Genomic DNA, 18678 nt, shown 5'->3' on the forward strand with positions numbered 1-18678 from the left:
TGTGAAAAGCATGAAATCTGGGTAAAATCAAGTACGGCCTGACCTGACAACTGGTGTTACATGACAGTCCCTTGCAGGTATGGGTGGGTACGGCAGGACAGAACCAGGCTCCAGAGCCTAAATGGGAGGAGGGAGCTGGGCTGGACTTGCTGTTTGCGAACACCAGGTCTGCACAACTCCAGGGCAAACGTTGTAGGACTTTTATTTTCTTTATACAAACATACAAGACCTCTCTGCTGCCAGAACCACAACACAGAGATTAAGGGAACAAAAAAAAAAAACCCTCTAGAAAACACTTTGGTTTTAAAACAGTTTGAAAAAAGAAAGCTACAGGGGGTATGTCTGGAAATACGCCGTTGAATCAAAGATAACCACCACAGAAGCACTGCTGGAGTTGGCCTCCGAGTACCGAGTTTAAAGAGAGCCGTGTAACACGGCTGCAACAGACCAAATTAAAATACTGCAGGAGTTAAAATAAGGTTTTAATCTAGAACGCTTCCATAGACAAAAAGCAATTGCAAGTAAGTTGAAAGATACACCCTTGTTACCGCCTGTGTACACCCAGGGGTTCCAAGCACTGCGCCCCACTGCTCCGGTACCTATGTATAACATAGGAGAGGCAGCAGCAAGCAACTTAGTCCGTCACCACGGGCTTTGGTGGGTTGAGGATCGGATCCTCCTGTCACTATTACTGTGCACCCCAATTGCAATCTGCTTGCTTTAAAGTAACTGAAGCTCGTCTGTATTAAATTACAAACTCTTTTCTATTTACAAGTCTAGTTTGAGCCACAAACCAAACTCAACTGTTTTGAGAAAAAAATAAATCTAAAAGACTTCTGAAAAAAATACCTAAGCCTTAGTTCTTAAACAGGAACTTAGGAGTTCCTTCATTCTTGCTCCTGTTACTGGTAGCTTGCTTCTGACGGCCAGTCTACCCTCATTGATCAAAACAAAAGGAAAAATTTGCACTTATAGGCATCAGGTGGCAAAGCCCTCCCTGGAATCCTTCTGCTTGTCCCACTCAAAGCGAGCACAGAACATTGCCACCTCTCACCTTCCCTGCCTGCTCCTGCCTCGTAGCCTTTCACTTTACAGGGATTCCTTGTAGATGGTGACCAAATCATCCAAAAGCACCTCTGTTTCCTCGGTACAAGTAATCCTGAGGCTTGGCCCTGTTGGGTGAAAGGCACTGCAGCACTTGCAGCTCTTTTCAGATCATGACTAGAACAGGTTCGCTGCTGCTGGGTAGAAGCTATGGGGTAGAGTTCAAATGAAGAATTATTTTTCCTCTTTGCCCTTAGTCTTTCTGTAGACCATCTCTCGAAAGCTCGCAAGAATCTTATTCTCCCGTTTCCTCCTCTCCTCCTGGTTGAAGGACGCCAGAGCTCGCTTCTCATCCGCGCTGTAGATCTGGTTCTCTTTGCGCAGACGCACGGCTTCCATCCGGCGATGTCTGCGGAGCAGAACGTGGGGTACGTCAGCACGGGCAGAGGGATGTCACGCCCCGTTGTGGCCTCCAGCCATCAACTGGCCGGAACGTTTTCAGGGGCTTATAAATACAGACACCTACGCTAGAGAATCCAAACTGCACACAACCCCTCCCAGGAAGGAGCGTGGCAGAGCAAGGAACGGACTTCTGGGGGTGTCTGCTCTGGGGCAGTCAGCCAGAAGCCCCACCTACGCCCAGGGTGTCAGCTGCTGGCTCACCAACATTTAAATTAAATTCCTGCTGGACTCAAGAGAAAAAGGTGCAGCCAACCTCTCACAGTTGGGTTTGTCTCCTGCTGAAGAGCCAGCACACCACCACTGCTGTCCAAACACACCACCTTTGAGCCACCTGACACAAGCATCTCCTCATTTGAGATATAAGGTAATTCAAAGTATATCACCTGGAAAGAATATTTGCTCCTGAGGAGGAAGTGTCCTTAAAAACCTCACCATCTATCTATAGCAACAGGCAGTTTAGTGTAGATCACTGCAAGCACCCAGAGCACCTTCTCTTCCGTGCTTTCCACTAGAGCTTGGAAGCAGTCTTCCAACCCGCCAACAGAGGAAGCGGCCCTTGAAAATTTCACTGAACTGTTCCCATCACCAAAACCATACCTGCTGCCACTCATGACATAACCAGAGCTCTCGAACGATGCGATCTCTTCACTGGTCAAGCCGATTTCACCTCTCCGGGGTATTCGTTTTCCTGCTTTTACGTACTCTGCCATGGCTGCGCCTTCACCGGGTAGGAGGGCGTGTCCGTAGCTTAAAAAAACCCAACAAAGCAGTGATTTCAATCAGTCTCAAGTAGAGAGAGCCTGAGCTAAACATCCATTTTCCCTGTTCACTACTTGCTACAGCTGCATTTTTAAGCACTTTTTCTTTCCCACATACTGCCCCGTTTCTTCCTTATAGATAACACCAGCAACAACATCTCAAATTATCAGTTGAACTCGTTCTGATTAAACAGTAATGAAGACACTATAAAGTCACCATGCTGCTGAGCATTAGCATAAAGGCACCTTGCAATTAATTTTCTAGGAATCAAGGCTAAAAAGGATAAATTCCACGTGAATTCAGGCCAGGGTAAAGGCTAGCACCACTGCCGCTTCTGTCCGTGAGCTCCTGGCACGGCCTTTCTCTCTGGCGCGTGCCGTATCGTTACAAGGGCCCTTCTGAACGGCAGCCTTCAGGCTTGATTTACCTGACGGGGTCAAAGTACTGCAGAGCTGGCTACTCACTTCAGAGGCCTGTCATCCTGAGACGCGTGCGTTTTGGGAGCTTCCGGTCCAATCAAGCTATCAGCTTCTGTATTTTCTGCAACAATCAAATCACGGGGAAGATTAATATTGTGCCCATTGTTCTTTGCTATCAGAACAGTTACAACTAAGAACTCACAGAAAGGACACCCAGACGTTTCAACCTACTTGATCTCTCAATCCAGAGATCTTCCCCTTGAAACGTTTCATCATCAGAATCTTCACTGCTTGAATCACTGGATTCCTTCCTGCTCCTCTTATTTTTCTTTTTCTTATACTTCTTCCTGCGACAAAGCCAAAGACAGACACGCTACCTACCAAAACTTAAGACGAAAGAAAACACCAGGATCACACTCACATCATTAGTTTCTCAAGACAACCTCCACCTGCGGGAAGGCTGGCTGCACAGATTGTTGGCGTTTCATGGAAAACGCCTTCCGGCAAAACAAAGACAATGCAGACACTGCTGTGCCTTTCGCAGAGCGTTAGCAAGAGGCTCCCTGCGTTTGCAGCGAGTCCTCCACGCTGCTCGGTTCTGCAGACTTCAAGAAAATCCATCCCATTAAGATCATCCGACAGGACTTACAGCCCTAATTACGAGCGCGCCGCCTTCCTCACCGCCTGCTCGGCAAGCGGTGCTGCCCTCTGCCGGAAGCAGGTAGAATTACACACAGCCACCTGGAAACTTACTTTCTGTTTTTCTTTTTCTTCTTCTTGCTTTTCTTTTTATCTTCATCTGAAGAAAAAGAAAGCACATCAATTATCAAAAAGAAATGATCAGCTATAATAAGTAGCTCACTGCACGGTGAATAACTGCCTCCACCTCAGTACAGGGCTTCTCAGACGCGATGTGCTCTGGCACCAAACAAAACCGAGAGCACCCGCGGAACGCTGCCTGCAGCGCTGTTCGACAGGAGAACACAGCGAACGCACCTCTGGCACGAGACGCCCAACGGGTGCTCCACTCAGAAATCCTATTTCCCGAGGCCAGACCATAAGCACTCAGGGAAAAGGCACTGCAAATCCAGCGAGACGGTGAAAGAAAAAGGGTTAGGGGATGGACGCCGCAATTTCGGCGCACTGCAAGCACACCGCAGAAGTCAGAAGTGGAGCAGGAGGGGAGCTCTCGCACCGGGCACGTTAGCCAAACCCCTCTTTTCTTACCGCTGGAGTTCTGCTCTGAGTCCGACTCGCTGTCGCTGTCCTCAGAATGTTTTCTGCGTTTTCTTTTGGATGCCTTCCGCTTTTTCTTCTTCCTTTTCTTCTTCTTTTTCTTTTTTTCCTCTAGAATGTTTTAAAAAGCGAACATTAGAGAGCAGACAATCACCTAGCTCCAGCTGAATTTCCCCATACTGCCAAAGCAACGCCCTCCTTCGGGCTGCAGCCCACCACGCTCGCTTTCACCTGTCAAAGTCCTGCAAGCAACAATGGCAGAGCCCAGATTTCGGTAGCTTCCCGTTTTCGAAACGAGCTGTGTAAGCAAAACAAAATACCTTCTGAGCTGGAATCTGATGAACTACTCTTAGATTTCGCCTCTTCATCTTCTACCGGCGTATGCTCGTCGGAACTGAACGAAAAAGAAAAGTTTGCTATTTAAAATCTTTGATCTTGAATACCACAAACCAGATTTTAAATTAAACACAGGGTTCTGTATTTTGAGTCAATACCTGCAGTACAGTAAACTATTAAATGGTTAATTTGCAGCATTTAGAACCACAACACAAAGGTCACCTGACCTACAGTAAATCAGCTCTTGCATAATTAATATGCTGGAATTAATGGGGGGGACGGGGGACTTGTTGATTCAGAAATGAACTGACACACCATGCATTGTGGCAGAGGGACTAGCAGAGGGGTAACAGATTTGTGTAAATTAAACTGACATACAATAAAACCCACAAAAAACAGAAGGAAAGAAGGAATACGCCTTACTCGGGGTCGGGAACCTTTGGTGACAGTCCCCAGACTTCAGGTGCCCCCAGTTCTCCAATCCTCTCTCTCTCATTGAGTCTCCTGCAGCAGAAAACACCTTCGCTGACGCCGAGGGTGCCGTGCCCAGCACACCCACCTCCCAACCCCGCTGTCTGCTGCCACTGCTCATCGCCTACAGCAGCGACAGGGGGGAGAAGAGACCGCCAGCAGCCCGGGAAGCCGGGAGCAAAGCCCCGCACGCTGCGGAGGACCGGCGGGTAACGGGTGTTAGCACCCGGCACAGCGGCGGGGAACGCCTCGGGCACGGCCGGAGCGGCATCAAGCGCCGCGCAGCGCCGCAGCACAGCGCCGGCAGGCCGCGGAAGGGCCGGACGGACGCAGGCCCGGCCGCCGCCTCCCCGAGAACCGCAGGCCCGGCGCCCTGCCCTCCCCTCCCCGGTTCCTCCGAGCGGAGGGGAGGAACCGGCAGGATAGGCCCCACGGAAGGCCCCGGGCGGGGGCAGCCCGGGGCGGGCGCTCGCCTCTGCCGCAGGATCTCCTCCTTCTCCTTCTCGTAGTACTCGGGCCAGGCCTTGCCGTGGTGGTGGCCGTGGTGCGCGGCGGAGCGCGGCCCGCCGGGGGTGCGCTCGCGGGAGCGGGACCAGCTGCGGCTCCGCCGGTGGCTCGGGCGCTTCACGCCGTTGCGCTCGCGGGAGCGGGACCGGGAGCGCGACCTGCGGCCGCGGCGCTCGGGGCTGGCGGCCGGCGGGCTGCGGGAACGCGACGCCGGCGCCATGGCGGCAGCGGGGCGGCCGCTGCGGAGGAGCCACTTCCGGGCGGCGCGCGGCTTCCGGCGCCCTCCCGCCCGGGCGGGGGCGGGCAGCGGCGGCGGGGCGGAAGCGGGGCGGCCCCGCCCGCGGGGCGCACCGCCCCACCCGCCCGGACGGCAACACGGCGCCGCGGCGGCGGCGTTCCCGGCGGCGGCGGCTCCCTTTGTGCTGCCGGCGGCGGGCCAGCCCCGCGGTGGCCGGGTCGGGGCCCCGCGAGCGGCCGCCCGGCAGCATGGACGTGCGGGCAGCGGCCGTGCCAGGTAAGGCGGCGCGGGCGGCGGCGGGGGGCCGTGCCCCGGGGGCGGGGGGGGGGGGGGGGCGGGCAGCGGCGGGCGGCGGCGGCGCAGGCCCGTCCCCGCCCCGCGGGCACGGGCGGGGAGCCGGGCGCGGGGCCGCGGCCGGGAGCTGTCCAGGGCGGCCCGGGAGCAGCACTGCCCGGCGGACAGCTCACGGCCCGCCCCGCGGCCGGGCCCGGCTCCTCCGCCCCGGGGGAGGAAGGCGGGGAGTCCCCGTTACCCTCCCCCGGGCCCCGCGGGGCTGCGGGCGCCGGGGCTCGCCCTTCCCCGGGCAGCGGGGCCCGGCGCCGCCCGGCACCTTCGCGGCCGATGTGTGAACATTCAGGAACGCGGCACCCCCCGGAGCGGCCTGTCGTGGTTCTGGCCGCCGGTCTCGGCGGCTGCACGTAAGGACCACCCGAAACAGCAGCGATTTGGGAAGAAAATTGTGCAAATTACGATTTAAATAAGACGCTCACTGGCCGCCTTCTGTGAGCCCCTTCAGGGTGCCAGGTTTGACCCCCCTGCAGCTGTGCTTTCTTAAAAAAACTCCAATTTTCTGCTCTGCCCTGGGAAGTGCAGTGTAACATCGCTGGACGCCTGCGAGCTCGGCCTAAACAGGGCGTTTCAATCGGCTGCTCCATCCCCGAAAGCCCACGCTGGTTTATGCTGTCTAGAAAAGAGGTCTGAGTATGTCAGTCTCTTTTTCACAAATGAAACACTATTTCAGTGATCCCAAACCTATCATAAGCAGCATAAAAACATCTGTAAGGAGGAAGAAGGCTATTTAAATTGTATATTGCCTTGTGTGCATGCAACCACATGCAGAATGGGGATGGAAAAGACGTTACCAGAGGTTTGCATATGTGTGTGGTGTTACCGTGTCCTGTGTCTGTCCGGGGACAGCCCGGTATCTCCGAGCTGTGGGGCTTTGTGAATATTTTGAATGTCAGGGGCTACTGCTTGCCTATTTAAACTAGATAAGGCTATCTTTTAAAAGGCTGTTGTTTCGGTCGGCAGTAAGGTTGTTTGAATGAGACAGCTGGAAGTCTGCAGTGGCTGTAGTTTTGCCAGCCGAATCCATGCTGCATGAATTAAAGCTCAGTGACTCTGTCTCTCTGAGCTTCCAGTCTCGGGAAGAACCCGAAAACTAGAGTGATCCTGAGGCTTACCAGCCCATATCCACATTCTCCTCAGGCTGCCCAAGTTCATTTACCCCTGTGCTATGTGAAGTCAGATGTCCCCAGGAAGAAGTCCAGGCCACTATGTTCTCCCAGCAGGGTTACAGGAGGTTGTGGCACCAACCCATGAGAGAGATGGAAGCTGCTGGGCCAGACACATAATGTAGGGACCTGTCCATGTGGCAAGTAAATGTACCCCTGAGGCCTTCATGAGGGCACATGGCCCTCCCTAGCTTCTCCCCTGGGATCCCCCACAGCCAGGGCTCAGGGCTGCCGCAGAAAAGGGGTGGAAGACCCTGAAATGTGCACCCTGTGCACCGGAGCCTGTGTTTGCTGTGCGCTGAGGTGGGCTGGCAGGGAGGTGGGTAGCCAGGGGGTTTCAGAGGCACACAGCTGGGTACCGGCCTTCGGCTGCGCTGAGGCAGCTCTCATGGTAAGGCTGCTCACGTCTGCACCCGAGGGTCTGCCTTGGCAAAATGTTGACTAAAACATCTACCTCTCAGGAGCGCTCTGCAGCTCTGTTACTCAAGGTTGTAAAGTGATTTGAACTATTTTTACTCACAGGTTATACAATGCACATACATACAGTACGTAACAGCATCTACAACAACTACTAATGTCAGTAAGAAGTATCGTTGGACTTTAAATTCAGTTATATGATGCTTTATAGAACAGGATTGACAGGAAAAATACTCTCTGAAAACACCTTGAAGCACGAATGGTGGAAATTAGTATTTTAGAGTCCTTCAGATGCAGTGGTGTTTTATTTGAAATTCCACAGTGGAATAATATTTCTGTCCCTAAACGTAGTCTTAGCTAGGATAACTGTTGAATTTTGATTTTATCGAAGGCCCTAAGGGGAAACTCACTGTCCTGTTTATCAAATCTAATCTATTTTAATGTAAAAGGCATTTTTTCATGACAGAGAATGCTTCGTCTTTCAGATTTGTCAAGTCTTTAAAAGAATTTTCTGTTCCCACAAACTGTATTTTTAAAAAAGAGAGCTCTTCAAACTACTTAACTGAAAACTTGTCACTGAATTGCACAGCTTTCTTCTTCTCAAAAAACTTATACATCACTTCTTTAAATTTGTGCTTCGTATTTTCAGAGCCTCCATCCCAGAGCTTTTTGGATCACTTGTATGCATCAAAATAAAAGTTGCTACTGTGTCTCTTACCTATTTTTTTCAGTTCCAAGAACACCACGTAGATACTTCTTGTCAATAACTTAGACAAAATGTTTTTTTTTTATTTTGTCACTATATAAGTTGTTGTGTGAGACAAATCACCAAACACTTCCCAGGCTTATCTAAAAATAAGAGAGGAAAAAAACTCCCCAAAACTAAGAGATGCATGCTAGACAAAAAAATATTCACATTGAAATTCTGCATTCAGGTGCAGGAGGACTGAGTGGCAGCTTCAGTAACATTTTTTATGCTGGCTACAGCATTAGCTCTGCCCTGACCATGGCAAGGTGACAGGTTCAGATTTTATATCTGATATAAGAAGTTGCCGTAGGGAGAAGCTTCTGCAAAAAAGTAAAAGTCAAGGAGATGGTGCAACTCCTACAGCTAGACCAGCATTTTTGAAATTAGCCAGCATTTCTTTGCCTAAGGGTAAGCAGTTCAAACTTGATTTTTGAGAACTGATGATGCTTCAGGAGCAGGGCTCCTTCCAAATCAGTGCTCATCTTTATCTGTAAATTTTCCTGTTAGTTGTTTAGAAATGAGGTAGGCAACGAGGAGAAGAAAACTCCTTAAAGGCAGAGGACGAAAGGCTAAGAAATGGTTCAATTTGGACCATCAGACATTTTCGGAGGAGAAAAAAGAACACTGGATTATACATTAAGAGTGTAAAAATGACTAAGAACCTATATCAAAGAAGAAAACTAATCAAAGGGTTATATGAGGAAGAAAAGCCTATTTTTTCCCCTGAGTATTCTTTTCTATTATTTATTCTTCTTCCCTCAGCTCTCAGGAAGAACCTATAAATAAACAGAAAGATTGTAACATTTCAGAGCTGAAGGGTCACTTCAAACAGGCACTTCTGCTACCAGCTGTACAAATACAGGGAGAATGGCTGGCAATTTTCTTGCTAGAAGGGCTCATAAACCTGGGCAGGACCATTTCATTGCTGATACATGGCAGTGAAGGATTGCAGTCATTTGTGCCAGTGACTGTGGCCTGTTAATGTTTTTGGTCAAACTTGATAGAATGACGTTTGTTCTTGGCAAAGTTTTTGAATCCTAAGAAAAATCAAGAACCCCTGTGGTTCAAGTCTACACAATCCATAGGAAAAAAAAAAAAAAAAAAAAGGGAACAGATCAGTAACTGAAGATGAAAAATATCGTTTCTGATCTTGGTGCTCTTTGAGCATTCACGAGCAGTGACAGTTTCCAAGAGACCGCATTGTGGCTGTGTCACTTTGATGACCACATGTCGAATGTGCCGAGCGCCGCATTTTGCCAAAGGACTTACGTCCGTACAGCCCCTGGCGGAGTCTCTTAACACGCGGCCGCCGTGGTGCAAAGAATACAAAATAAATGATCCTGCAGTGCGAGCCGGGGTGTTCGGGTGGAGGTGACGGGAGATTTCCTCGCTGCTGGGCGGAGGTGCCAGCTGCGTCAGCGGTTGGCAGAGCAGCGCCAGCCCGCTCTCTGCCCCCGGGAAGGAAATGAGCCGCAGCGGGGAATGACCTGCTGCCATCACTTCTCCACAGCCTCATCCAACAGGGTCAGGCATCAGGCAGGTGTTGGGGGGCTCCCTGCGGGCCTCGCCGGGGGCGAGGAGAGCGGGAGTTGGGAGCCAGGCAGGAGTTGCCAAGGCCGAAGCGAGGCCCGTGTGCTCGGCCCTCGGCTGCCCAAGGCCTCCGGTGGAGCAGGGCCGGCGACCGGCGAGGTGCGGAGCTCCGCCCCGCCAGCGGCCGACGCTCGGGGCCTGTAGCGGGCCTGCCGTGCACCCGAAGGCGCCGACACGAAGGGGCGGGAGACGGCGCGGGGGCGGGGGGGGGGGGGGGGGAGCGGTGACCCGGGCGGTGCAGCCCCAGGCGGCGTCCGGGGGCTCCTGGGAGCAGCTTACCACCTCAGCCCGCGACGCCGCTACCGCGGCCGGGGGGCTCCCGGCAGCACGGAGGGGCCCGGCGAGAGGCACGGGCACGGGTACGGGTACAGGCCGCCCCGGGGGGCCCGGCCTGAGGCCCCCGCTGGAGGCCCGCCCCGCCCCGCCCTCCTTTCCCGAGCGCGCCCGAAGGCTCCCGAGGCCGTTCGGGTCAGGAAGCCGAAGGGTGACGAGCGCGCTCGGGCGGAGCGTGGCGGCCCGTCGGGGAGGGCAGCGTGGTGCAGCGCCCCCTGACGGTCGCGCAGCGGGGGCGGCGCCCAAGCCCGAAAACCGGCGGCGGCCGCTGCTGCTGCCCGTTGTGCGGCTGCTGGCGGCCGGAGCGCAGGTAACGGGGGGGGGGGGGCATCGCCTTCCTCCTCCGCGCCGCGGGCTGCCTTCCCCTTCCCGCCGCCGGTGGGGGCTGGCTCCGCTCGCTTCGCCTCGAGCAGGAAGCCACGGCGGCGGGCACGGCCTGGCTGCGCGGAGGCGGCGGAGGGGCCGCCCGTCAGCCACGGCAGCAGCCGCCGCGGGGCCGCTCCCCGCGCCCGCCGCCCGTCAGCGCCGCCGCTCCGTCTCGCTGAGGCGGGGCCGCCCGGGGAGCCCGCGAAACGCCTCCCGCGACGGTGCCCTCCCGAAGCGCTCGTGTTCATGGTAAAGTTCACCGGGGGCTGCAGGGGGGGAGGCGAGCGGTCGGCCTCGGAGCGGAGCGAGGGGTGTTCGGGGCCGGGGGCGGGGGCGGGGAGGCGGGCGCAGGGCGGCCGGGGCGGCTCGGCCTCAGCGCCTCGTCCTGCCCTTCCAGGCGTACGGAAGGGGAGTTTGGCGAGTGAAATGAAGGGCTTTAGGGCCTTTACCTCGCTCTTCGTGTGTTTTGATGTTGTTTTTTGCATCTCGTCGGCGGGCAGCTCGTCGGAAGTGCCGGTAGATGGATTAGTTTGACTTTACAGATCTTTTTGTTACCGTGCTGCTGCTGTTGCTGCTGTTACCTCGGTTTCAAACACAAAGCGACCCTGAAAGCGTATGAGCAGGGGTGAAAAATAAAAGTTTCTTTTTCTGGGCGAGGAAGTGAAGCATCAATAGCGTTTTCATGAACCGCGGTTGACTGGTAAGATACGGATGCACAGATTTTGTTTTCTGGCCCGTAAATAACCTGGATGTTAATCGGGCTTTTCATAACAATTTACGGAACGTTTTCACAGTTAAAAACAAATCGCTAATAATGTTTAAAGCCTTTTGCGGGACCCGAATCTTGCACCTTCTTGGTTTTCAAATTTACCTTATTTGCTGCTGAATGAGGCAAGCAGTTGTTTCTCTGTTCCTCACCTTGTAAGAACAGAGGATATATTCAGAATTGGGACGTACCTTGTGTGGAAGGTGAAGGGGTCAAGTAACAATAAGAAACAAATTTGCAGAGTGCTGTAGCATATAAGCTTATGAATAGTATCTCAGATTTGTTTTTTGAAAAGAAGGAATAAACAGTAAATGTGGGAATGTCGTCATGCAGTTAAAGCCATAAATCTGTGGCGTTACTAATTTGCTGCCTTTTACGTTCTCTTTGTAGGAATGGAGGGGAAAAAACTGATTTCTGCAACAGACACTCAGTATTCTAGTGTGCTCCTTCAGTCTTTGAATGAACAACGAGGCCACGGACTTTTTTGTGATGTCACTGTTATCGTGGAGGACCGGAAATTTCGAGCTCACAGAAACATCCTTTCGGCCTCAAGCACTTACTTCCACCAGCTTTTCTCAGTGGCTGGGCAAGTGGTCGAACTGAGCTTTGTAAGGGCAGAGATTTTTGCAGAAATTCTTAACTATATTTATAGTTCCAAAATAATCAGCATTCGATCCGATTTACTTGATGAACTGATTAAATCAGGACAACAGCTGGGTGTGAAATTCATAGCTGATCTGGGCATACCTCCGTCTGAAGGAAAAAATATGCCAAGCGAGGTCAAAGGTGGTGCTTCAGGAACCTCAACTTCTAGCCCAGGCCAAAAGGATGCTGAAACACAAGTACCTGTAATAAGGCCAGAGAGTCGAGAGGTAGCGGATGGGATGCCGGTTATAACGCAATCATTCTCCTTACATGGCATAGAATATGAGACTACGAAAATTACAGTGAGTGATTCAGACGATGAGGATGATGATGTAATTTTTTGCTCTGAGATTGTTCCCCCAAAAGAATGTACTAAAGATACAAATGCTGCAACCCAGAACCTGCCTTGCTCAAGTCCAGCTGGAGTTTCTGACCAAAAATCGTGTGGCAGTGGTGGCTCTCCCCATTTGACGAGCAGCACAGCAGCTCCAAAACTCACTCCGTCTGCCAGTCAGCTAAGCCCAAACCAAACACAATCAAGTGCCGAATCGCTTGTCCCTGCCACGCCGCAGCATTTGACTCCTAATATCATTGTGCTAAATAAGCCTCTGCTTAACTCCTCGCTCAGTGCCAGCTCCTTGCATCAAACACATGTGACCCCCACAATTAATTTAGTTGAGGAGAACCAGCAGCCGTCTAATAATGGCTCCTTAACTGAAGTGGAAACAACTGCTGTTGATGATGAAGAGGTTGCTGAAGATGATGTCGATGTCATTAGCTCTTCTAGTCCTGGTTCAGTCAGCAGTAGCTCTTTGGTTCAGCAACCTTCTCTACCCAAGGCAGCAACCCCTGAAGGATCGGGTGTACAGAAAAAACAGGTGGTTACGTTTTCAGAAGAGCCATTTTCTAAACCTGGAGAATTTAAAATAAAAATCTCAGATGTCCTTACTGGAAACAACAAGGAATTTGGTTCAGGTGTAGCACCAAAGCATGTGGCAGAAGGGCAGAAAATCATAACGTTGGATACAGCAACTGAAATAGGAGGCTTATCCACAGGCTGTAAGGTGTATGCGAATATCGGTGAGGACACATACGACATAGTCATTCCTGTCAAGGGTGATTCCGAGGAGGGCGAAGCCAAGCCTGCTGAGACACCTAGGACATCTGGTGGTGCTTCTCCGAACAGAAAACGCATGAAAGTAAAGCACGACGACCACTACGAGCTCATAGTGGATGGAAGAGTCTACTACATCTGTATCGTGTGCAAGAGATCGTACGCGTGCCTGACGAGCTTGCGGAGACATTTTAACGTTCACTCCTGGGAGAAGAAGTATCCGTGTCGATACTGCGACAAGGTTTTTCCTCTTGCAGAGTACCGTACAAAGCATGAAATTCACCACACCGGTGAGCGAAGGTACCAGTGCTTGACGTGTGGCAAAACTTTCATCAACTACCAAATTACGGCCTCCCACATAAGATCAGTTCATAGCCAAGACCCTTCTGGAGATACCAAGCTTTATCGGCTGCATCCTTGCAGGTCTTTGCAGATCAGACAGTACGCGTACATAAGCGATCACTCGAGCAGTATACCAGTCATAAACGAGGGTGGAATTGTTTATCGCGTTGGCACAGGGAAGGATGGCACTGAAGGAACAACATCTAACCCTCCAGCCAAACAAATTACCTGGGATGACATTTTCATTCCGCAGGGAAATGAAGCAATTTTTAAACAAAATCCATCAGAGGGAAGTACTGAATTTGAGTTTGTAATACCGGAGTCTTACTGAAACGCATTAAATGCTGGAAGAAGGATTCTCTGCAGAAATACTGCAGCTGTTTTAAACGAACTGTTAAAACCACTGTAAAATCAAATGTTAAAGTGAAAACAACTTGTTCTACCAAGTCATCAAATGGTGGTAGCACTTAGGTGGATCATTAGTAGCTGCAAGTGATTTGTGGAAGTGATTCATCTGAAAGTTTACTTGAATAGAGAATAAGACATTTCCAAGGAGCTGGCAGTGTTTTCTGGTATGTTAATTTTGATCAAATCGTGGGGATTTGTAGCTTGAAAAGGTACAATTTCTTCTAAAGAGCTAGGAACCGTTCTTCTAAAGTAATTGAGGTATTTCCTGTACCGTACTTATTATGTAAGCCCTTTTTTTCATGTTAGCACTTCAATGCTGAATTCTGTTTAGATGTTACCAAGAAAACAGAGTTTCATTGTAGTCTCTTGAATATGGAACCATTAAGAAGGAAAAAAAAATCCCACAACTCATATTTATTTTTGTGAACAATGCATTACTGCAAGGGTCCAAAATAACTGATTCAGTAGTTTGGAGTAGTGTGTTTTCAAACTAGCATCTTAGTTCTGCTTTTATAAGCACTATGAATCAGCTGCCTTTATGCAAATAGTCTTGCCAGCAAGAGATAGTTAGGGCTAACTTGAACAAACTTTATTTATACTTGGCAGTATGGTGAGCAGAGTATTCGGTGTCTGGACCATCATGTTTTACTTTTTTTTGCAGTGGGGAAAAAAGCCCCAAAACACACAAAGCTCAATTATGAAGAAGCTTAGAACGCTTAGGAAGGAGATAATTTTGCCTTTTCAAAGCTTGAGGAATAATGTTTAGGTTTTCTTACTAAGATGCCAGTAGTTAGTTTGGAATAAAGTGCTGTTCCTTTTTTTTTTTTTTTTTTTTTTCTCTTCAGGAATAAAGGCTTCAGTCTGGTATTTAAAAAAAAAAGGTAATAATTATGCTAAATTTTTTTTTTTTTGTAGCTGAAGGCTCTGAAATTTACTTCTCAAAACTATGGAATAATCTAAGTGCTGTATCAGTTTAGCGCTGAGACTGCTGAGCATCTTGTATACCTGTTTGGCTAGATCTTTAAATGAAACAGGGATTTGGATTCTGCCCCCCTGCCATTTATAGGGTGCAGAAGCATGAGGACTAAACCAACAAGTAAAAAATAGCCTCCATCCCCCATAATCCAAAGTATCATTTCTCTGCAGTTATCTAGTTGTCATCTATTTTCCATTTGGGGTTTATTATATTGTCTTTTTTTTTTTCTCCTTGCAATTGGTACATGTTTAGGCACTTAGAAGATAAATTGGAGGTCCAACAGGAAACATTAGATCTGAGAAAAACAAACAGCTGTTTACCGGAGTCATAGTTTAGCATTTCAGATTTAGTGACTTGTTGAATTTTTGTAAATGGTAATGTGAAAACTGCTCAACTTCTAGAGATGACTGAGGAAGATTGTCGTGCATAGCACTAGTTAGTTATCGTAACCTTTCATTACTTTAACTGTAATTTAAGTTTTTTCCTTTCTTTTTCATGTTTTAAGTAAGGACCTTGATCCTATGAACTTCACGGTTAAGGTTTTAGACATACAGTACTGTAGGCAGAAAGACATTCAAATGGTAAATGGTTCAAATACAACTTGAGCTATCAAAAAGGGTATCAGAAATCCCTACGAGTAACAATGGGAGAAAGAGGAGGACTGACCTTATGCGTGTAATGCTCAGCACTTCTGTTCTGTAGGCCAAGAACATGATACACGTGATTATGTCCAGATCATATTGCAGCCCCCTTTGCGTATAGTGGGGTTCGCTCGCAAGCCTTACAGGTTGGATGTTCCCTGCGATCGAACCTAATCCTCGCAGGACATCAGTACTGACTGCCCGTGGCAGCTCAGGTAGCGCTGAGGCAGCTGGCTGGCTGCTCCATGGAGAGTTCCTGAACTTCTTGATGAGGAAAATGCAATGTTCTTTTTGTAATTGACATGACACCTGTGGAATTAAGCATACGTTGCGAAGTGTACCTTCAGTCGTAATTAAACATAATGGCTATCAATATTTGCTGCTGGTGTATTTAAAACCTTAAATTAAACTGTCTCCTAAAGGTCTCTTTTGGGAGGAAAACTGGAAAATTAGGGCTTTCTAACTATTTTTGCTAGAAGACTCGTGCTTGCATGTGTCTCAGGGTCTTCAGTTTTCCTTGGAAGTGGTTTTTTTTTGATAGCCAAAGTCCAGAGGTCATGTAAAGCATTTTTTTAATTTCACTTCCAGTATTTATTGGTTTGGAAACATGGTAAGTCCATTCTTTTAAAACTTTTTATGGGGCCATGAGCTTTTATATTTAGATTTCTGGCTATTGCACTTATATTTGTTTTTTTGTTTGTTTTTTGTAAACACTTAGCTTCCAGTTTAACTTAATGAAAAACCTTATGTAAATATTAAGAAATTGGCTTTGGGGTAACAGAAGAAAAAGATTGAAGCTGAAAAAGCACTTATATAAAAATTAAAAATTTCAACAGAGTATGGTAGCAAACCTGACAGTCATTTATATGCATATAAAAACATTAACAGATCTGCTGCAAAATACGGTAATGGTGGCTGCATCCTCACTGTATGGTTTCTTCGGGGATTCATACCACAGCATTCCAGTATGTGAATTAATCAAATATTGAGATAACAGTTGACTGCTTATTTATTTTGTACTGTTAAGGCATGCAGCTTATAAAAAGATGCAGAAGCTGATGACTATATACATTGAACACTCGAGTTCTACAGCTATTGCCTAGGAACTGTTCCGCGTGAAACATTCATCATTTTTGCCGGGTCTGTAATGTATATAATTGTACAGTCTTTCCTTAACATACTTTTTAAAGTTGTGTTCTACTTTTCATTAATCAATACTTGATATTAGTTCTTAGAGCTTTCTATGGCAAAAAATAATAAAAAAAAAGTTTAATTCTAAAGATGGGTGTAGCATGTTTCTTTTTAACGACAACTCAACTCCTGCAGTCTAACGTGTTAGATCACTGACAGTTTGTAGCTTCCTTTTCCAGGTCTTTGGGAATAGCAGGGAACGCCCCCGGGGGTGAGGGGGAGGTGTTTTTATTTGGGTTTTGGTGGGTGTGCATTTGTTTTTGCATGAGCACTTTCCAAGAAAGCAAATTGGAGTTTTCCAGCTACTGTGTACCGTGAGCTGAATGGTGTGATACACACTGACTCTTAGAATAGGCGGAGCTCCTGTGGAACAGTCTGTCCAACTCCTGCCGTCATTGCGGGTGAGCTAGAAGTCAAGAACAGAGGTAGTGACCAGCGCAGTGCATTTCGGGTAACTCATGGTTAGGGCTCCCCTTCTCACCAGGCTGCCAACTAATTATGAGTTGGAAGAGGCAGATTGTTGGCGAACCGTGGCTGACAGGGAGAAAATTAGTTAGGTGATGTGGATTTCTTATTACAGGTAAGGAATGCAGTTTAATAAGTAACGTATCAAATGATGGTTTAGATGCCATTATCTCCTTGGCATAGGGCTTCCACCTACTTCTGCTAATATGGAAGAGCAGCTGACACCATCAGGACAGAACTGGGCCCAAAGTAATACAGTAAAACATCAAAGTAAGTAAAGAAGAACGCTGCACTGGCTGGGTTATTTGCCTCTGTATTTAGCAAAATATTAGCAGTAATGACTTTAGAGTGCCTGAAGTCAGGGCATCCTGGTGTGGGGGTAGAGCTGCAGAACTATGAAGTGTGGGGGCGTCTGGGGCTTTTAAAGACAGAACTTAAAAAAAGGTGGCTCTGGCTAATGCTAGTAGAAACACCAGTTTCCAATATAGCAAATACAGTTTGTTGGGGTGGGGTTTTTTTCGTTGGTTGTTTTCGTTTTTTTTAAATGCATGATGCTATTACACTGGAATTCCTCAACTAACATTAGAGATGCTGGTAAAACAGAGAAGTTGCTAAAATGTCAAATGCAATTTATAAATGTTTACAAAAGTCACACAATTTTATTTAACTTTGGTAAAGTAATAAAAGGGTACATATGAGTCACAATCTTGACATTCTCATAAGAAATGATGAATACAGTGCAGAATGTTGCATTTACATTAAACGCTTAGTTTTACTCAAGCAGAAGGAAATGGGTAGTTCAACAGAAAATCCCACCAGTAATTTTTTAAATGTGAAAATGTCCCTTTATAGTGAATTTAAAGCAGCAATGTAACTTTTGCTTAAACGTTCCTTAGGGGAAAAAAAAAAGAGAATTTGGATAATTTCCTAAGTTTAGTCTTTGTCAACTCAAAACCAATGACACAACCCTTTCCTAATTGTTTCTCTGCCACTAAGTTATGTTCCCCTCATGAGTTTTAGTCCTGTCCTGTAGTGTCCCCTAGTCCTTCTAGCCCTATTTAGTTGACAGGCACAAATGGTAGAGTATGTGGGACCGGACTGTTAGCTTTTATTTCAAAGATGCAGCAATAAAGTGTTTTCTGATATCAATGTGCACTTCTGATCTGTGGGGAGTTTCGTCAGGACAAGTACTGTTTATTTTGAAATCGCCCATTATCTCTTTATCAAGATTTAATTCAGGAAAATATAATATAAAACAGATGATGCCCTAGTATACAAATTTATTTCCAGCATGGAAATTATAGGAGCTGCATTTCAACAATCTATAGTAAAACAAAATGTCACCAGAATATGTTCTGCATACACTACTGCTTTAAATCCCATGAGTTGTCTTCCTTTCTCCAGCCATTTTATTTTTGTTACTGGAGAAAAGTTACACTTGCTTCTGGACAAACAGTGTCATCCTTTAGCTTATTAATACACTGACTAGTACTTGACAGTGGAAACGATAAGGTTAACACATAGCCTAACCTAAAGGCTTTGCAAATGCATAGGATTAAAACCAACATTATAAAGTGTGGGTGTACTTTGAAAAGTGAGATCAGAGACCAGTGTTTGTTTTTCATGGTGACAGTACTTTTCTTTTTTTTTTATTTTATTTTTTTTTAGCTTAAAAGCAGAGAGGTGCCAC

General features: G+C 48.2%; 2 protein-coding genes across 2 annotated transcripts; one reads left to right on the plus strand and one right to left on the minus strand.

Moving 5' to 3' along the window:
- Positions 1 to 177: 177 nt before the first annotated feature.
- Positions 178 to 5454, minus strand: NKAP (NFKB activating protein). Its single transcript, XM_086469960.1, has 9 exons — positions 5201 to 5454; positions 4680 to 4760; positions 4241 to 4314; positions 3912 to 4031; positions 3438 to 3483; positions 2916 to 3031; positions 2730 to 2805; positions 2104 to 2253; positions 178 to 1453 (listed from the first exon to the last, which is right to left on the minus strand). The coding sequence occupies exons 1-9, from the start codon at positions 5452 to 5454 to the stop codon at positions 1279 to 1281; spliced, it is 1092 nt and encodes a 363-aa protein (XP_086326086.1). The 3' UTR covers positions 178 to 1278.
- Positions 5455 to 5720: 266 nt separating this feature from the next.
- On the plus strand, positions 5721 to 14539 carry ZBTB33 (zinc finger and BTB domain containing 33). Its single transcript, XM_086469900.1, has 2 exons — positions 5721 to 5748; positions 11597 to 14539. The coding sequence occupies exons 1-2, from the start codon at positions 5721 to 5723 to the stop codon at positions 13636 to 13638; spliced, it is 2070 nt and encodes a 689-aa protein (XP_086326026.1). The 3' UTR covers positions 13639 to 14539.
- The last annotated feature ends 4139 nt before the right edge of the window (positions 14540 to 18678 follow it).

The sequence above is a fragment of the Leptosomus discolor genome, chromosome 9 (assembly GCF_034619465.1).
Source record: "Leptosomus discolor isolate bLepDis1 chromosome 9, bLepDis1.hap2, whole genome shotgun sequence".
Taxonomy (NCBI): Eukaryota; Metazoa; Chordata; class Aves; order Leptosomiformes; family Leptosomidae; genus Leptosomus; species Leptosomus discolor.